General features: G+C 51.5%; 1 protein-coding gene across 1 annotated transcript; it reads right to left on the bottom strand.

Annotated features, from left to right (window-relative positions):
* Nucleotides 1-9,143: 9,143 nt before the first annotated feature.
* Nucleotides 9,144-18,385, bottom strand: LOC100994932 (keratin, type II cytoskeletal 71). The gene is made up of 9 exons (XM_003831046.3): nucleotides 17,877-18,385; nucleotides 15,271-15,485; nucleotides 14,535-14,595; nucleotides 13,943-14,038; nucleotides 13,394-13,558; nucleotides 13,099-13,224; nucleotides 11,527-11,747; nucleotides 10,800-10,834; nucleotides 9,144-9,978 (listed from the first exon to the last, which is right to left on the bottom strand). Exons 1-9 carry the CDS (start codon nucleotides 18,315-18,317, stop codon nucleotides 9,767-9,769), a joined length of 1,572 nt encoding a protein of 523 aa, XP_003831094.1. The 5' UTR covers nucleotides 18,318-18,385; the 3' UTR covers nucleotides 9,144-9,766.
* Nucleotides 18,386-18,748: the final 363 nt, after the last annotated feature.

The raw sequence follows: 18,748 nt of genomic DNA, 5'->3' as shown, positions 1-18,748 counted from the left end.
GCCTAGTAGATCTCTAGATAAACTCTAACATCACTCCTACCCCTAAAACTCTGGTACTTACCCCCTTTACTCTTCCTTCTTTATTTTGCATTCAGCCCAGGGATCTCATCTTCCCAAAGCTTCTTTCACGTTCCTGCCCCTTTTACCTTCACAGTTCCTGACATTGGAGAAGGCAGTGTTTTAAAGCCCAGCTCCAATGCCCTTTAATCCAGAAAGCCACACTCTTCAGTCGCTACATTGGAAGACCCACCTTGGAGGCTGGACGGAAACCTGGGGGTTCACCCAGCTCAAACCCCTCATTTAACAGGCAGGGAAACTGAGGGCAAAATGAGGCAGTGACTTAGAGACAGAGCCAGATCTGGAACCCAAATGCCCTTTAACCTTGCCACCTCTGGGATCCACAACCCTCAGGGCCACCATTTTAACTTGCACATATTATTATTACTGTGATCATCTGTGCTTCCTTAGAACCTTAATACCTCTGAGGGCCAGAATCACATTGTGTTCATTCTGTATCCACCCTGTCCTGCGCCAACCCTCCAGCATCATCCCTGTACCAGATGGTACCTCAATAAGTGTCTGTTAAGTTTCACTAAACATAAATCCCATTTTGATCGTTGCAAAAAAACCACATCTCATTTGAAGACCTCCCTGTGTTCTTATACCTGACTACTGTTGTGGTAGAGCAAACTGAAAGGGTTTGCAAAAGCCAATTGTTAAATTTTCAAGAACGTTGTGAGCTGTTATTAAACATAACCATAATTCAAATTAAATTATGTAAAATTATAGTTAAATACATTGCATTAAAAACAAAGGGAAGAAATGTTTAAAACTCATCATTTTCTAATTTTATTATACTTTACTATTATCAAAGTTCTTGTGGTTGTTGACATTTATTGAATCTACATGCAGAAATCCCCTACCATGGTGTTCACATCTCTTTCCAGCCTGTAATCAGTGACATCATGTTGGTAGCTTGAAATCACCTTTGTGGGAGAATTTACCCCAAGCGAACTGGCAAGCACTACACATCAGAGCTTGGTTTATTGTTTGGTTGATTGTCTGGAGCTGCACAGCCTCACACAGCTGCCATGTGGCTAACTGAGCACTTGAAATGTGGCTAGTCCAAGCTTAGATATGTCATACGTACTGGATATCGAAGATTCAGAATGGAAGAAAAGAATGTAAAATATATCATCAAAAATGTTTATATTGATTATCTATTGAAAGAATAGTGTTTTCTATATATTATGTCAAATATATTAGAATTAATTTAGTCTATTTCTTAAATGTGGCTACTAGCAGATTTTAAATAATATCTGTGGCTTTCATTGCATTTCTACTGGACAGCTCTGGTCTAAATTTAATAAAGTGATGGGGAAAATGTTTATAATGTAGACTAAAATTCAAAGTATGTTGTGCCCATTGATAATAACATTATGAATAGCCAAAAAATACAAAATAATATCCCGGTATTTAAAACCCATTATCTGATTCAGCCAAGAAGTCACTCACATCATTGAGGAGCAAGTAAGTTCCAACATTCATCTTCATCGTTTCACGTTCAGCTTAACTGTGAAGATGAACATGGGAGCTAACATTCATGTGGGGGCTATGCTAGTTTGTTGGTTGCAGCCACTGGCCAGCCATGGGCATAAGAGTTTGGCAAAAGCCAACGGAAAGCATTCCGTGAAGGTCACTTGGCTGTATCAAGTTTATAATAAAGAGTATTGTAGGGCTGGGCACGGTGGCTCACGCCTGTAATCCCAGCACTTTGGGAGGCCGAGGCGGGTGGATCATGAGGTCAGGAGATCGAGACCATCCTGGCTAACACGGTGAAACCCCATCTCTAATAAAAATACAAAAAATTAGCCGGGCATGGTGGCGGGCGCCTATAGTCCCAGCTAGTTGGGAGGCTGAGGCAGGAGAATGGCTTGAACCTGGGAGGCGGAGCTTGCAGTGAGCCGAGATGGCGCCACTGCACTCCATCCTGGGCAACAGAGCGAGCCTCTGTCTCAAAAAAAAAAAAAAAGACTATAGTAGATTTTATTATTATTTGTAAACTGTATGCTACATATCTAATGTAGCAGTAAAACTTCTAGTAATCTTATAACATAAACATAAATACACATTTACATATATATATTTGTATATATACACATCTATGCATTTTTTCAGAGAGCTGGTTGTTAGGCTCAGCAGCACACTTTAGTTACCAGCACACCACTGTCTCCACCCCTCTCACTACCCTGTGAGCCCATTGCCCAGGCCCTGTCCTTTGTGGCACTGACAGCCTGTCCCTTCCCTTCCTTCATTTTCCAAATCCGCAGAGTCTCAGAGGTGTGGACTAGAGGTCCCTGCGCCTCCTCTTCCCCTCCTCCCTTTTTTCCACTTTGGACATCTTTTTCAGTCTATTCTCCACTCCACTGTCCTGCCTCCCATCCCAGTTTGTAGACACGTGCCCTGGATAGTCAACCACAGTGCCACAGAGATGTCATTCCCCAGGCTGGCACTCAACCCCAGCCCTGCCTGCCTGCTCTTGCCCTTCGGTACTGGCTGCTGACAGGCCTGGCACTCAGGATGTCAGGTGGTGACTAGGTCTCCCACCTATCTGCTAGTCTTTTCTAACCCCATCAAAGATAGCTCTGAAGCAAGACCAAGGGGTGCCCACATCACAGAGAGGGGAGTCTGTGCCAGTGAATGGTGTCCAGAGCATTGGGGACACAGCTCTGTGGCTCTGCAGGTTTCCTGTAATCGCCATCATTGCAAACACCTTGTGCAGCCTGCAGCAATTCTGTCATGAACACCACACACAAAAAACACTGCACCACCCAAGCTGTGCCCACCAGGAACCTCCAGGATGCAGGGGACACATTGACCAAAACTTCCAAAGGTCGAGGAGGGGGTACTTGGGGGTAGAAGTAGCAATCCTGTTTAAAGTAAATCATGAACTTGGGAGCAAGGCAAGGCCTTAGAAGGAGACTCCAAGAGTTCGGTTCAGGGAGAAGTACAGGGGAAAGTTCCGCTGCAGTGGGGTGAGATGGAGAAGGAAGTTAGAGACTGAAGCTCTGATTAGTCCCCTGGAGGAGGCAACATTTCAGAAACGTGGTCTAAAATACACTGGTCTAGGGCACAAGAAGAAGGAGGAGGAGACAAGTACTCCCGCTGCTGGGAAATCGATTTAGGACTAGAGTCCCCAGTGAACCCCTAAAAATTACCCACAGTTTCTAGGGTAGGTATTATTGTATCTAATAATAGTAATCATTTATTGCTATAGCTAACATTTATTGAGCTCTTACTATGGGCCTGGGATTTTATGTCTCAAACAAAAAGATGAAAAGAAGTAGTTATTATTATTATTATTACTGTTATTGTTATTATTATCCTCACTTCTACAGAAGCGAAAAGAGACGCAAGAAGATGAAAGAACTTGCTAAGTGTGGCAGCCCTGCTGGAGGCTGGGCCCAGAGCCAGGCCCCTCACCCCTGCAAGGCATCACTCCTGCAGGATCGTCGTCACCCTCATCATCGCCATCCTTGTTCCTGACAGGCAGGAGATCCTGGTATTTTTCTGTGTGCTTCCCCTTCTCCATCCCTTTTGGTGATTTTCTGAACATTGTGCAGTTGACAGTGTGGTCATATTCCCATCGTGTAGATGAGGACCCTGAGGTACAAAGAGGTGGCATGGGAAATGCTGAGACAGGGCGCAGGTTTGATGTGTTTCTCAGTAGTCTGAAGCAATTGAGAAAAGTAAGTGCAATGCAGTAAATCTTTCATGGGGCTAGCTTGACTTTATCTAAAGGGCTGAGCTTAGTCTGAGAGAATGTCCTTCCTACTGTTAAATTGTCCTTTTCTTTTATGAAATGATGACGGTAGTGGGTGGTGATTGTTGCACTCTTAATGTCCAATTTGGCAAAATAAAAGGCTGGCTCTCTGGAGCTCCAAATCAGCCCCAGCAGCTCATGTGAAATGCTGTTTGATGATGGTGGACTCCTAATGTCTGACTCTAGTGGTCTGGAGGCTCTGGGCCTGGCTCAGGGCTCCCTCACTGCACATCTCTTCCAGCCAAAGCATTTACCCAGGGACACCTACACTGCTCACAAACATGAAGGATGCTCAAAGGTGGTGGCCCTGCCACCTCCATCTGAGTTGGGAAAATGCCTTCCATTACCCCTGACCATGGATTAAGGGGTCTCAGATCCAGAGAGCCCTGAGGCTGAGCTGGACTTGCCTGCAAGGATGTGCAGAGGGAATGCCCCAGCCTTTCTGGCTTCAGAGGGTGCAGTGTCCCCACCAACTCTCTTTTCCAAAGCTGCCTCAGCCTGCATGGGGCCCCTTTCCCTGGTACTCACTTTGTTTGCTTTGGGGAGAAAATCGAGAAAGAATCTTCCCTCTACCCTCCCTTGTCCCAGCCATCCCTAAAGCAGTCCAGTGTTATGATTCATCCACCTTTTATTTGCTTCAAGGATTTTCCATGGCATCTCAGAGGCCCCTCTCTTCCCATTTGGCTGGATTCCAAGACCATTAAAGAGCTATTCAAACCAAAAAAAAAAAAAAAAAAAGTCTAGATCGAGTGAGGGCAGCTGGTTCCCATTTGGCTCAGCTGTGATCCTGAAGTTTCTGTGTTAGGGTGTAGCCTTCATTTCTGGATCATCAGTGGATTTCTCTACCGCTTTCACTAGCACCAGCTGTGGACTGCAACTGTACTCTAGTCAAGGATGGAGGGAACAAGAAATAGTTATGGCAGAAACCTGGGCTTGAAAATGCATCTCTCCTTGAGCTGGCACTGTGAGAAGGCCACAACTGAATGAAGGGACGTTAGAGAGTGAGCCTCAGGTCAGGCTGCAGGCCTGGGAAGGCCAAGGGTAGAGCCAGCTGGGAAAAGACAGTCCTTATTGCTGGCCATGGAGGGAGTGAGCTGTTGGGAGCAAGGGCCCGTGTGGCTGGAGGGTGGAGGTCAGATGTAAGGTAGAACTTTTCTAAAGCCAGGATGGGAGACAAGATGGCCATCTCCAGCCTGCTGGACCACCACACCAATGTCTGAAGAAAGGCCAGTGCCCGGAAGAGGCCACTTGCATGGCCGGCCCCATCTCCTCTCTGCCTCTCCAGAGCCTTCTTGCTGGTCTCAGGTTTCATTCTGATGCTTCTGCTCCCAGTTAACTCAGCTCAGGATAAGCTGTCCACTCCAGTCTGCTCCAACCTCTCTCCCTCCAAAGTCACGCCCACCCTCCACACCCCAGTTCCACCTCAGTCCACCACCTCCTCCCTCTCCCACCTCCTCCCTGTCCCCATTGCTTCCTGTGGGGCCCACACCTCCTCCATTGCTCTAGCCACCTCTGGACCAGGGCTTCAAAGAAGGCAAAAGTGGAGCTGAGTCCTAGGCACTGTCCAGACACCCCCAACACTGAGAGGATCCACCTCCACGGCCTGGAAGTGACAATGGGCCACAGCCTCTGCAGGCAGCATGCAGTAGGAAAGCCCAGGGGAAAGGGACCCAGCCAGTGCCTGGGACCCAGAGACATCAGGTTTTGGCTGATGGAATATGATAGAAGTGCCAACAGAAAATGGGCAGGGAGCCTGCAGGACATCAGGGGAGGGTGGAAAGGTGCAGCCGAAGGGGCACAGAGTTCCCATCCCGGGAGGCAGGGCAGTGGTGTGGAAAGAGTGTGGGTTATGGAGAGACAGACCTCACTGGATTCTGGCTCTGCAGCCCTGGGATTGTTATGTCTCTGCCTTGGGAATAATAACACCCATCTCAGAGGGATGATGAAGGAGCTGTGCCCAGCCTCCAGAGCCTGGCCCATAGAAGGTGCTCCACAAACATCAGCTTCCATTTCCCCTGCCCGGTACTCTGGGTTTGAAGTGCAGGACAAGCCATGGGGGCGAGGCTCTGCAGATGGAGAGAAGTAGCTGAGCAGTGGCCAAGGCTGGGAGGCCTCCGCCACCTCGGCAAGACGCCCAGGTGCCATGGGAACCTGCTGCTCTCCTCAGCCCCAGAGGTGTCCTGAGGGTGCCAACCTCCGTGTCTACAGCAGGCTTGACCCCCAGCAGCCCCTGGTGGTTCCCCCTCTGGGCTGCTGTATCTGGCTTGGACTGCTGCAGGCACCCTCCAGTTGGGTGTCCTGAGGACCGGCTCCTGTCAGTGTCCACAGGGAAAGCCTGGAGTCAAAGCCCCATGGGGAGGAGAGATAGGCCATCAGCTCATGCTGAGTGCAAATGGGTGCCAGGCATGTGCTGGAAATATGAAGGTGAAGGCAATCCAGTCTCTGGTCACTGGCACTAGGAGAGATGCCAGAAAGGACCAGTAAGTCCTTTCTGTGGGAGTAACTGGAAGAGAGAAGGGCTCTCTCCCAAGTGGCAATTGTCAAGCATCGGGCCTTCACTGTCTGCACTTGAGGAAACAGACTCCATAGCAAATAAACTATGACTCCTCTCCTCGTCTCCCATAGTCCTGCAATCACAGCCCCCTCTGCCTTTGGATGCCTTCTTCACCCCGCCCCAGCCCCGCCGCCCCGCCCCCAGGCTCCCTCTTGCACAAAGCGCTCCTGCTCAATGAAGCTGTCCAGTTGCTTGTAGTGCTGTCTTGGGCCAGTCTCTGTCTCCAGCCCAAGAGATCCTCCAGCATCTCCATCTCACCTTGGGATTGACCCACTGACATTTTGTTCCCACTGGTAAACTAAACGGAGCAATTCCTGCTATATAGTACAGAAGCCACCCCCCATCAGGACACCAGGGCCTTGTGAAGAGTCCCTGCAGCACTAGTCCTCTTCCACATTTACCCTGCGATGGCCTCTTCCTGGAACCTTCCAGCTGGGGGAAGCAGGCAGGTGGCAGCACTGCCAAGGACGAACTCCTGTCCAGAGTTGCGAGCCGGAGGCCTGCACTCACTCTCCTCCCCGTGGCCCCCAAAAAGGCAGACAATACACAGGGTATCCTTGAGGTCTAGCCCAGGGTGACTATAAATAGGCTGGGGCTCTGATCCTCAGTTTTTTCATCTGTATAATGGCCGTAACAACAGTCCTTCACTCCCAGAGCTGTTCTTAGGCAATGGGCATGAAAATGCTTTGTAAACTGTAAAGCAACAGGTAGGCACCCATCAGAAGAAAAATAAGCACTATCACTTCCTCCACTGGTGACCGTGGCAGACATTACTAATCGATTAAACCACTCTTTCCATCTGTATCTGGATGCCACCATAGCATCCCCCAAATCACAGTTTAGGCTGATGGCTCCCAGCTCTGGCTGCTCATTAGAACTCCTTTGCCGACTTTTAAAATATACCAGTCAGTGCTTAGGCCCTACTTCTGGTAGCCTTACTTAATTGGTTTGGAGTCAAGACTTAGACAGCAGTATTTTTCTAAGTTCCCAGGTTATTTTTCAGCCTGTTTAAAGAACTACTACTCTTGGCAGCCATAACCAAATTACCATGTAGATTCACATGGTGGCCACCTTGCCTGCTAGTCATTGTCATTATTTCCTTTCCTCAGAGCCCTCACTTGCTCCCAAAATTGTCCATCAAGCCCTGCCCTCTCATGCTGGAACCTGTCAAGCTGATAGCTCAGGCCCCTGCCATGGGCCCCAGTGCTGGGTTTCTGAGTCTCCTGCAGGAGGCTCCAGTCTCCAGAACTTGGTTTTGTGGCTCTAGAAAACAGACTCAGAAGCCAGGATAATCCTGCCCACTCAGGAGACCTCTGTGAGCCCTGGGGCATAAAGGGAGTTCTTCCCTCCCTCCTCAAATCTGTGAGATAAACCAGCATCATCTAGAGAAGCCTCCACCTTCACATTTGAGAATCTAGCCATTTCTTTTAGCCTCTCAACTGGAAAGTTCTTTCTGCTCTCCAACCTCGGTCCCTACTGTTGCAAAGGCAGGAGGCTAGCAAAGGCAGCAGGTGTGCATGGTGCCTTCACTGAGGAAATGGCAATGTCTGTGCCCAGTACTGAACACACACACACACACACACACACATGCATTCACACACACATGCCTCATCTTATCAATCAAGGACGCAAACATGTTGTTGAGTCTTATTCCACTTACCCACCTGCTGGATGATGGTGCTGACAGGTTGATGACAGCCAGGAGTCTCCGGCTCTGACCATCTCCTGGGCAGGGGCTTTAGAGCCTTGCCCTAAGCCCCAGTCACTACTCTAAATGTCCAAGATGTCAACTCAGACCATCCGTCCCTTCCTCCAGACCCTCTGTCTTCCTCTTCCATTATACTTGGTTTTCTTGCCCCAAACCCTCATCCTCTGATCCCCCTCCAGCCCAGCCCCAATACCAGGCCTCCCTGCTCCTCTATGAAACTGAAACCCTCTTCCTTCCCCCAGATGACGTCATTAGTGTGGCTACTGTGAGACTAGGTCGCTGCCAACTCACTGCAAAGACGTTGGCTTCCCACCCACCTGCAAATGCCCTGCGCCTCCTACACCTCCCCTCCCCACCCAAGACACAGAGCTGGCCTGGGGAATCTGTCTGTTCACTCTCCTTACACCCCTTACCAAGGCAGGACGGGCCATCACCATAGTGGTTCTGGAAGGTGGGATAGGAGTATGTCTGGGGAAGTGCCAACCCCACAGTCACTGACATTCACAGCCCACCCCCACCCCATGGTGGGACCCCAGCTCACTCCTCCCTACACCAGCCCCAACTTTCAAGACTTGTTACTTATCTTTCCATCTGAGAAGCCAAGAGTGTGGGACTCCCACCTGCTGACCCCCGCAGGAGGCCAGGCCTCTGAGCAGTGAGAAAAGGGCTGGACAAATGCAAATACCTGTGCACTAAGCCCACCTTCCGATGAGGAAAGGTGCAGTCTCAGAAAGAGGCAAGGTCAGGTCAGGAACACGACCATTTCTGTCACTGGACACAGTTTGTGCGTGTCCATCTGCTGAAGCCTCCAGCCAGTACATGCACACGCTTTCTGGGCTTCTCCTTTCCTCCCTCCCTGCCCCTCCTCTCAGACCCTGCTCCACACCCCATTTGCCTCCTGAAAATTAACACAGACATATAGGCTGCATGGGCAATACACAGTGATGTACTCGTGTGTGTGTGTTTGTGCTTCATGCATTCATGAATGTACATGGTGCGCGCTCATGTGAGTGAATTGAGGTGCATGTGCATACTTTGAATACCCAGAGACCAAGCCATGAGATTGTGCTGTTTATTGAGGATGCAACAGAGGAAGGCCGTTAAGAATAAAGGAAAAGTGAACAGTGCCTGCTCTTCTCTGCTTCTGGGTGCAGGTGAGTGGAGAAAAAGGCCCTGAATTGCACTTGGTCCCACTCAGATTTGAGACTGAGCTAGATGTGGGGGTGGGGACTGGGCCACTCTTGGTTGTTTGTCCTTCAGTCCTCCTTTTCTTGAACACAGAGACAGCTCCTAGCATAGGCAGGAACTATGCTAGGCCCCAGTGTGTGCAGGGCCTTGGGCAGAGACCCAGGGAGCCCAGCAGAGTAGTTAGCAACTGAGCTAGAGGCCGGGCAGAGGAGGAAAGCTGGCAGCCGGGACCTGGGCTGGTGGTGTAGCTGGGGGACCACAGCCAAGGAGTGAACAGGGTGTGTACAGGGAGGAATTTCACCAAGCTTGGTCATCCAGGCCTTCCCAGGATCAGGAAGACACAGGCTGGGAGAAGTGGGTGGCCAAGGCCAGTGCCAGGTGTACGGGAGCAGGACCAGCAGGGTGGAGATGGAGCTGAGAGTAGGCTGTGGGAAGTACAGTGTGGGATCCAGAGCCGGGTCATGGAATGAGGCGGGGCCCGGGGCAGTCTTCTCTACCGACTGGTTTTCTTGGAGGGTGCACTCAGGCTGGAACCCTTCCCCAGGGTGTCTTTGTAATCGTTGGCACTGCTCCGGCTCCTGCCCTCCCCGCCTCTCACACTGCACACTCCAGAGATGCAGTTGCTGCTGTTGGCCACGTAGCCACCGCTGACCGTGCTGGGCCGGAAGCCATAGCCACTGCCGCCACTGGTGCTGCTGATGATGGCTGCAGGGAGAGCCGAAGCCAACACTCACTCAGGCAGAGAGCTGGGGAGGCCTCCTTTTCCCCAGGGCAGACAGGGCTCTTCTTGGAGAAGCTGAGTGGGGAGGTGCACACCCGCTCCCTCCCCCTGGGGAGAATGTACCAAAGACAGCTTCCCTAATGCTTTGTCCTTGGCTTGTTCGGCTTATATCCAATCTGGCTGAGTCTTGCCCCATTAATGCTCAGAGGCCCTACTCCTTGGTCCAGGTACCAATACCCCTACCTGTCCTCCTGGACACCCACCCATTGACCTTTCTATTAGCCTTTTTGCTAAACTTGCCAGCCTCTAACCTCTTCCTCCTGCTAGCTGTCCCACAGCAGGCATCTTTCCCAAGCTCTGGTTTAACTCTTTTAGCCCTGCTAAGCAATGCAGTGATCTGATACTGCCAGCTTGACCTCTAAGATCCCTCATTCTCTCATTCCCTCAGCCCTCCCTACTTCCCAAGCCCAAGTCTGGTTGCAGTTTGCAAACTTGACTCCCTAAGCCTCACACAGATCCATGCATCATTTTTCTGCAACATGACCCTTGCTTTCCCATGACATTAGCTTTCCATTGCTGCCATCCCCTAGGAACAGAAAGTCAGAGGGATAAGAATAAAGGAGGCCTGGCCTGGGAGTCAGGAAAGCCGATTCTGGCCATGGCTCTGCCATCTGGCTTTGTGATCTCAGGCAAAGCTTTTCCCTCTCTGGTTCTTAGATCCCTCATCTACACACAGAGGGTGTCACTAAGGTCCTTTCCAGGCTGCAGATTTTACAATTTTAGGTCAAAGTATACAAATACTTACAGATGCTGACAGGGGAGGGAAATTCTCCTGACATCCTATTAAGGAGAGAAATAAAATAAGAGGAGAAGAGAAGTCATCCAGCTCAGTCTCTTCAAAGCTACTGCCACCATCAGCCTTATGTGGGTTTTTGGACCCAACAGGCACCTGTGGAAATTCCAAAGCTTCTTTGATGCAAGCAGAGCCTGAGAAGTTTTGGAGACTACCCCTGAATCTTTGGGGTAACCAGACAACAACCCTAGTCAAACAATAGTTTACAAGAGGTGCACACGTAGGGGCAGTGTATCTACCTCCTACGTGTCAGGTCCACACACCAGCCTGCCATCCCTGTAGAGCCCTGGGGAAGCTGGGGTGGCTGCCCCGGCATACCCCCAACAAGCCCATGTTGCACATGGACAGATCAGGAAGAGGGAACAAGAATGCCTAATAGAGTAATGGGGTTTTGCAGGGAGCAGGGCGGTGGTTGTTTCTAGTATGCCCAGGAAGAATGAGCAAATCTGCATAGCTTACTACATAGCATAGTGCCTGCCATGAAGCAAGCTCTCACAGTCTACTGAGTGGATACTCATGTCCACTCATGGTAGTATTGTTAATTACTATCATTATTTCTATCCTCATCACCCTATCACTTCGTAAGAACTCAGCTCTTCTGGATTGAGATGTGTTAGGCTTTCTCCTTTGGGTCTTCCCAAACCCCTGGGGCCCTCCTGTCTGGGCACACCCCGCCCACCTGCACTCCTCGCTCTCCAGTAGCTTGCGGTAGGTGGCGATCTCCATGTCCAGGGCCAGCTTCAGGCTCATGAGCTCCTGGTACTCGCGCAGCATCCGTGCCAGCTCCTCCTTGGCCTGGTGCAGGGCGCCCTCCAGCTCATCCAGCTTGGCCCGGGCATCCTTCAGGGCATTGTCTCCCCGCTGCTCAGCATCAGCGATGGCCGTCTCCAGGTTGGAAGCCTAAGGAAGGAATTGGTGAAGTCGAAAAATTTGGAGGAGCCACTGCAACCATCCACATTCAAATCCCTCTGGGTCCTTAGAGTGGGGCAGAGTGGCCCGCCTCCACCCTCCACACACCATCACATTTCCTTGCAGCAGAGCCCCTTCTGGGGCTGGCACCTCCCTCCTTAGCTCTAGCCCCATTCCCTGTGTTGGATGTGTGGGTGATGGAAATCATGCAGCCATGCCCTCCTGAGCGCCACTTTAGTTCAGCATAAAGACATTTATTCAGCCATATTGTGCCAAGGGCACGAAATGAATGACAGCAATGCTCTTGAGTTGTTTAGGTCTGGGAGGAGAGATGGTTGAATATGCTGTGGCAGACGCAAGGGCAGCAGCTGCCCAGGAGCATGGCACCACAGTTGAGGGGGACAGGGAAGGACACACCCCGGGAGCAACTATTATTTGCCAAGCACTTAGTGTATGCCAGCACCAGGCTCAATACTGTACATACCATTGACATAACTTAACGCATTTAGTCCTTGCAACACCCTGTGAAGTGAGCAGAAGTAACCTGTCCAAGGTCACAAAGCAACTAAGTGTTAAAGCCCACAAAAGAATAGAAGGAGCACTGGACTAGGAGTCAGGAGACCTTGGTTCAGATCACAGCTCTGCCACTTACCAGCTGTGTAACCCCCTTATCCTCTCTGAGCCTCAGTTTCCTCATCTGTAACAACAGTGAGGGCAACTGTTGCCTCTCGGGGTCTTGGTGAGGATGAAGTGCGATAGAAGAATAGGTGCCGCTGCCATTGCTATCATATATGTACATCTTGTGTCTCACCTACAAGCCGAGGCTGCATCCTATATTCCTGGGAGTAGTCCCTAGTCAGTCCTTAACAATGCACCTTAATGGGTGCTCCCTGAGCCCATTTCTCCATCTCAGTCATTAACTCCACAGATGTTTATCAAGCTGCAACTATGTACCAGGCACTGTGCTAGATGCTGGGGAAACAGGGTACAAAGCAGCCAGCTCCCTGCCCCCTTTCAGTCTAGTGGCAGTGTCAGTAATAACAGGAAGTGTGACAAATACAGTGAAGCACAGGTGCCAGGAGGGAACATCGCTGGGGGAAGGTCTTAGCCCAGTGCCGAGGAGGCTTTCTAAGGAGGGGCTTCGAGGCCGAGGTCCTTGGAGTGAGTCAGAGATGAGTATGCCCCAGGAACGTCCTGCTCCAGGTGTTTGAGGCAGCGACCTCACTGGCCTTCTCTCTTCTCCCAGGCAGCGATCTGGGAGGCCCATGTTCTCAGCAGCTCATCTCCCCTCTACTCATGCTCCCCTGCACTTGACCACAGGCCAAGGCCAAGGTGCTCTCACCTGCTTCTTCACGTTCTCGATCTCTGAGCGGATTCTCTGGATGAGCCGAGTGAGCTCCGAGATTTCATTCTTGGTATTTTTGAGGTCGTCCCCATGCCTGCCAGCTGCCAGCTGAAGCTCCTGGAACTGGGGACCCCAAAGCACAGAGTCATGAGTGTGTCATGGGAGTGCATGTATCTTGGGATCAGAACACAACAGACACTTACTGGGACACTGCTTCTATTCTGGGCACTATCTGTCTCCATCTGCTGCCCGCTGGCATCACCCTCCCTGGCCCCACCTCAGCCCAGCTCACCTTGGTCTGGTACAGGGCCTCAGCCTCGGCCTTGCTCTTCAAGGCAATCTCCTCGTACTGGGTGCGGACTTCGTCAATGATGCTGTCCAGGTCCAGGTTCCGGTTGTTGTCCATGGACAGGATGACAGACATGTCACTGATGTGGGACTGGATCTGAGTGATCTCCTGCAGGGGACACAGAGATGGTCTCTCGGCTCAACTGCTGTCAGAGGCCAACCACCACCCCCACACAAGATGAGCAAATTCTGGTGATGCCATCTTGGAGGCTGGAACCCAAGGCTGCTGCCATCCAGGGCTGTTTGCTTTGCAGAAAAGCAAGTTCCCTGCTGGGCCCAGACAGATTCCCACTGCTGTGGAGCAAGAGCCTGGCCCATTCCCTTCCCACTCAGAGTGTGCAGACCTAGGAGCCTCGCAAGGCTGATGCGGGAGATGGTTGGCTAACTGAGGGGTCTCACTGAGGGCTGGGGCCTCCATGTCTCCTGCAGCCCCTAGAATAGAGTTTAACCCACCAGCCTTCCCTAGATGAACCAAGTGGGCAGACAGACTTACGGCTTCAAAGAGACACCTGAAGAACTTGATCTCCTGGTCCATGGATTCCACCTTGGCCTGCAGTTCCACCTTATTGGCGTAAGCAGCATCCACATCCTGAAAGATGCCCCCACCATCCCCTGTCACTGCTGGTACAGCCAAGAAGGCAGCAGCCATCCCTGCCTGGGTTCCCTGAGTGAGGAAGGAGTCACTCTCTTCTCTTCACTTTGCCTTGGGAAAGGAGACAAAGGAGCAAAGGCCCAGCCCTACCCCACCCCACCCTGGGAATCTGTTCCCTTGGCAGGAATGAATCGTCTGTGGTGTCTGAGCCGGGTCCCGGGGCTGCAGGGGAGCCCCTCAGTGTTGTCCTCTGTATTCTTCTCCGTGTTCAAACCACAGCTGCATTGGACATGCAGTCAGGTGTCCTCTCACTGGCACCCTCCCTGCCTTTTCATTCTTTTTTCTGGATAGTCTTTCATCAAGTTTTCTCTGCCTTCACCTTGCTCTTCCTGAATCAGTTCACCTTGAGGGGGGTTAACAGAGCACCTTGGTGGGCTCCGTTCCTCCAGGTCCCAGGCCAGCCCCCGGGACTCAGGGCCTGCCTTCCCCTCACCTTCTTGAGCAGCACAAACTCATTCTCTGCCGCTGTCCGCTTGTTGATTTCCTCCTCATACCTGTGGGAATGTGAGGGCTCATTGGTTAATATCTAATTGAAAGCCCTTGCTTGCACAGGGCAGCGTTTGAGCAAGGAGCAGCGTGTCCATCAGAAGATACAGGTGCTGGGGACCACAGAATACTGGGCGGGGGTAAGTGGGGGAAGGCTTCCTGGAGGAGGGAACATGCTAACCAGTTTGGAAGAATGAGACTGTTAAAGATCCAGCTTGGCAAATGAGGAAGGAGCACATGGAGCGAATGCCCTGTGGGACTCTCAGAGGAACCAGGATGTGAACTGCCCTCCCCAAATTTGAGTAGAGCTTTACAAATGACAAAGTGCTCCAATCTGCGTTTCCTCAGTTACCCCTGAGAGCAATCTTGGAGCCAGTTGCATTTAACCCTCCTCTTACATGGGAGGAGAACATGAGTGGTTTTCCCAAACATTCCCTAAACCCAGAGCCAGAGATAACCCTCTGCCCACTGCCCAGCTCACTGGGCATTTGTCCTAAGAGTCAGGCCAGAGGCTGGAGGAGCAGAGAGCAAGTTCCAGAGTTTTGTTGGGGTGATTCTGCTTGGTATGACCAAGAACAATGCCCTCCACCGACCTCCAAAGCATTTAAGCTGGGGTGAGTGCCAGAGGTCCCTCAGAGGGACAAGGGCAGTTGTCCAGTTACAGGGGGACTCCTCCTGCTCACCTCTTCTTGTAGTCCTCCACTACGTCCCGCACATTCCTCAGCTCCGAGTCCAGCCTCACCCTGTCCCCAGACAGCGTCTCCAGCTGCTTCCGCAGGTTGCTGATGTAGCCCTCGAGGATGGGCTCCAGGTTATTCTTGCAGTTGTTCAGGTCCAGCTGCTGCAGCAGCTCCCACTTGGTCTCCAGCACCTGGTTCTGCTGCTCCAGGAACCGCACCTGGAACCCAAATCCCAGAAACTGCTGAACCCCTGCCGTAATAGTCACACGTGTCTCTCACAGGGCATTGTGTAAAGCTTCTATCTGCATTTTCTCCTCAATAGAGCTGAAAGAGGTGGGCAAATCATTACCCTCTGCTGTGGAGAGAAAACTGAGACACAGAGCAACTTCGGCTGTTTCCAAGGCCCAACGGTTTAAGAAGCGGTGGAGCCCGGAACTGAATCTAGACACATGTCCCTGTAACCCGTGCATGCAATCACCCAGCACCCTCCATGGTTGCACCAACTCAGGGCTTGGCTGTGATTGAAAATACCAGCAGAGAAGCCAGGATGGGTCCACCATTTTGGACAGGTTGACCATCCTGAAGAAAAGTCTTCTCTTCATTTCAGGGCATGTCAGAGCTCAGTAAGGCTTGGGCCAAGGGCTTCTAGGTATTTTAAATGCCTGGAGCAGGCACCAGCTTCATCTTTGCTTATAGCCCCTCCTCTCCCTCCTTGGTCCTGCTCCCCAGAACCATCTTCTCTGCCACAAGCATGGCACATGGAACATGATGGACAGATGGAGCTCCTGATCCCATTGTAGCCCCTCACTGAGCCAGGAAACTGGCCAGAAGGAGATGTCCATACACACCTCTTGTTTGGTTTTTGGGGATGGGGAACACAGTTTTTAAAATGTGACTTCCCTTAATCTACATGAGCACAGCTACTGCTTGAATAAGGTTGTCTTCCCCCACATCAGAAACACAAGACATGGGAAAACTATCTAAGATTCAGTGTCAAGATAGAATTATTCCCCGAAAATTTGTCTCTAGCCCATCTTCCAGCATTTGGTCTGGTTTAACCAATCCTGAATTTTTCATGTGATCTACGAGGCTGAGCATTAACCACAGAGTAAATCCTGCATCTGAGACACCACAATACACACCTGCACTACTGAACACATCTGGACGCCGAAAAGATTTACCCATCTTCTCTGGCTGCCTGAGGTTAAGGGACTGATCTCTGGAGACTGAAATTATTTGGGAACTGTCCAAGCCTTTCAGCCTCCTTCCCCTCCCTCTGGGCGACCATCTTTATAAACAGGATGTGACCGTCCTCATGTTCATCTTTCTTCCCATGTCTCCAGACTTTATCCTTCTGTAGGTTTTGACCAGCCGAGCCAAGAATCAATCAGTCCACTCCCATCACCCAGACCCCATCTCAGAACACTTTGATCTTGCAGATATGAAAAGGCTTAGAAGAATAAGAAGCCGAGGAGCCAGTCCTAGCCCCTGAGGCTGAGCCGAGAGCAGCAGGGACTCCTCCAGGCAGGAAGTCTGAGCTGCAGGAGCTGGCTAAGCTCTGATGGCCACATGACCGTCTCACCCATAGACTTTGTCCTGGGTTGACCCGTCCTTGGTGCCTGACTGCCACAGAGCCAACAGAGCCCTCCAGTCTCCTCCTCTGGGTCTGGAGGCAAAAGGCTGAGGGTCCAGCCTCACCCTTCCCTTTCCCCAGATGACCCTGGGAATGCCATTTACCTCCATGCCTTCAGTGACTCATACGATAGGGATAATCGTTTCTTCTCTGCCAGAAGTCGGGGGCCTATCTGGACTGTGTCATCTCTTCAGGTCTCTAGACACCTTTGATTCCTCCCCTGAGCTTCCCTCCCCCACCTTCCAGAGATAAGAAATGAGAGTCACAATCACAATCATTTTTGGAGTATTTAGTGTGCGTCAGGCTTGTGACAAGATCTTCACCTGCATTTTTTTTATAAGCCTGACAACAACCCCAAGACAGAAGTTATTATCTCCATTTTAGAGATGAGGAGATGGCGGCACAGACAGGCAGATCACCTTCCCAGAGCCACTCAGCTGTGGCCAGCAGTGAGCACAAGAGCACTGTGGAGTCCCCTTCCCCAGTGCCCTCTTCTGCCTCTCAAGAAAGTCTTCAACTGACTGGAGCAAATGCCCAATCAGAGGGCCTGAAGCGGCCCCTTCCTGCTGCTCCTGATCCGCTGGGCAAGTGACCAGTGGGCAGGGCAGCATGCCAGGGGAGGAGGACAGCTTCCCCGCTTACTCTGGGCGAGACTGGCTCTCACAGGCCTTTTCTGCACACGGCCTGCAGGCCTAGAAATGGCACCAAGCTAGCCCTCAAGAGGAAGGACCACATCTCTTGCTGGGAGCCCTGAGGAGCCTCTGCCAGTAGAAATTGACCTGCCTCTGTTTTCTCTCTGGAAAGACAACACAGAGAACCTTACACAGGTCACCCTGTTGATGGGATGTACCTACCTTGTCCACAGTAAAGTCTTCCTCACATCTAACCTCAATCTCTCCTGCTGTAACAAAATCTTATGTTCCAAGAAGAGAAGAGGAGGGCTGTTCACAAGTTCCCCAGGCCCTAGAAGACCCACCTTGTCGATGAAGGAGGCGAACTTGTTGTTCAGAGCCTTGATCTGCTCTCGCTCCTGGGCACGCACTTTCTGGATCTCAGGGTCCAGCTCCACGTTGAGGGGGGCCAGGAGGCTCTCATTGACGGTAACCTGGTGGATGCCTCCAGGTGGGCATACAGTTGGGCACACAGGCCCCAGGGCCACACTGCCAAACATGCTTCCAGCAAAGCCACTGGCCCGGCCCCGGCCAAATCCATAGCCTCCACTCTTCCCGCTGCCACTGGCCACATTGAGGCTCCGGACACCCCCCAGGCTGTAGAGGCTCCGGCTGCCAAAGCCCCCACTGAGCCCTTTGCTCCCTGCCCGGAAGGAGGATGAGCTGCCCCCTGAGAGCACAGCTGAGCAGCCACTGAAGCCCCCCTTGGCGGCAGCTCCCGACTTGCAGGTGAATTGGCGGCTCATGTTGCTGGTGGAGACAAAGCTCAGATGCAGGAGGGAGGAAGGCAAAATCCCAAAAGGTTCTGCTGGTTGTAGTGAGGACTGGCAGGTGCCTTTATATGTGCTTGGCACTGGGGCTTGTGGATGGGCAGTCAAGAGCTTAATTCGTGGGTTTGGCTTGCCTGGGAGCAAGAAGTCATTTTCTCTATGCTGAGCTAGAGATCAAGCCCTCTCCACCTCTGAAACAACATGAAACCTTCAAATTGCTGGGCTTGCAAGCTTTGCTCATGTAATTTGGGTCTTATCTAATTAACCTGCTGTTATAGGGTAATTTGCCCCAGGCCCCGGCCTCTCCAGGGGGATGTCACTGGCACTGCACCATCCCTATCCTGATTAATCTTCTCTGGGTTGTTGGCTTCCTCCTGGGGATGCAGCAGGTGAAGACAGGATGGACT

The sequence above is a fragment of the Pan paniscus genome, chromosome 10 (genome assembly GCF_029289425.2).
Source record: "Pan paniscus chromosome 10, NHGRI_mPanPan1-v2.0_pri, whole genome shotgun sequence".
NCBI classification, from domain to species: domain Eukaryota; kingdom Metazoa; phylum Chordata; class Mammalia; order Primates; family Hominidae; genus Pan; species Pan paniscus.
The sequence above is the reverse complement of the archived record's forward strand: the minus strand, read 5'-3'. Positions and strand labels throughout refer to the sequence as shown.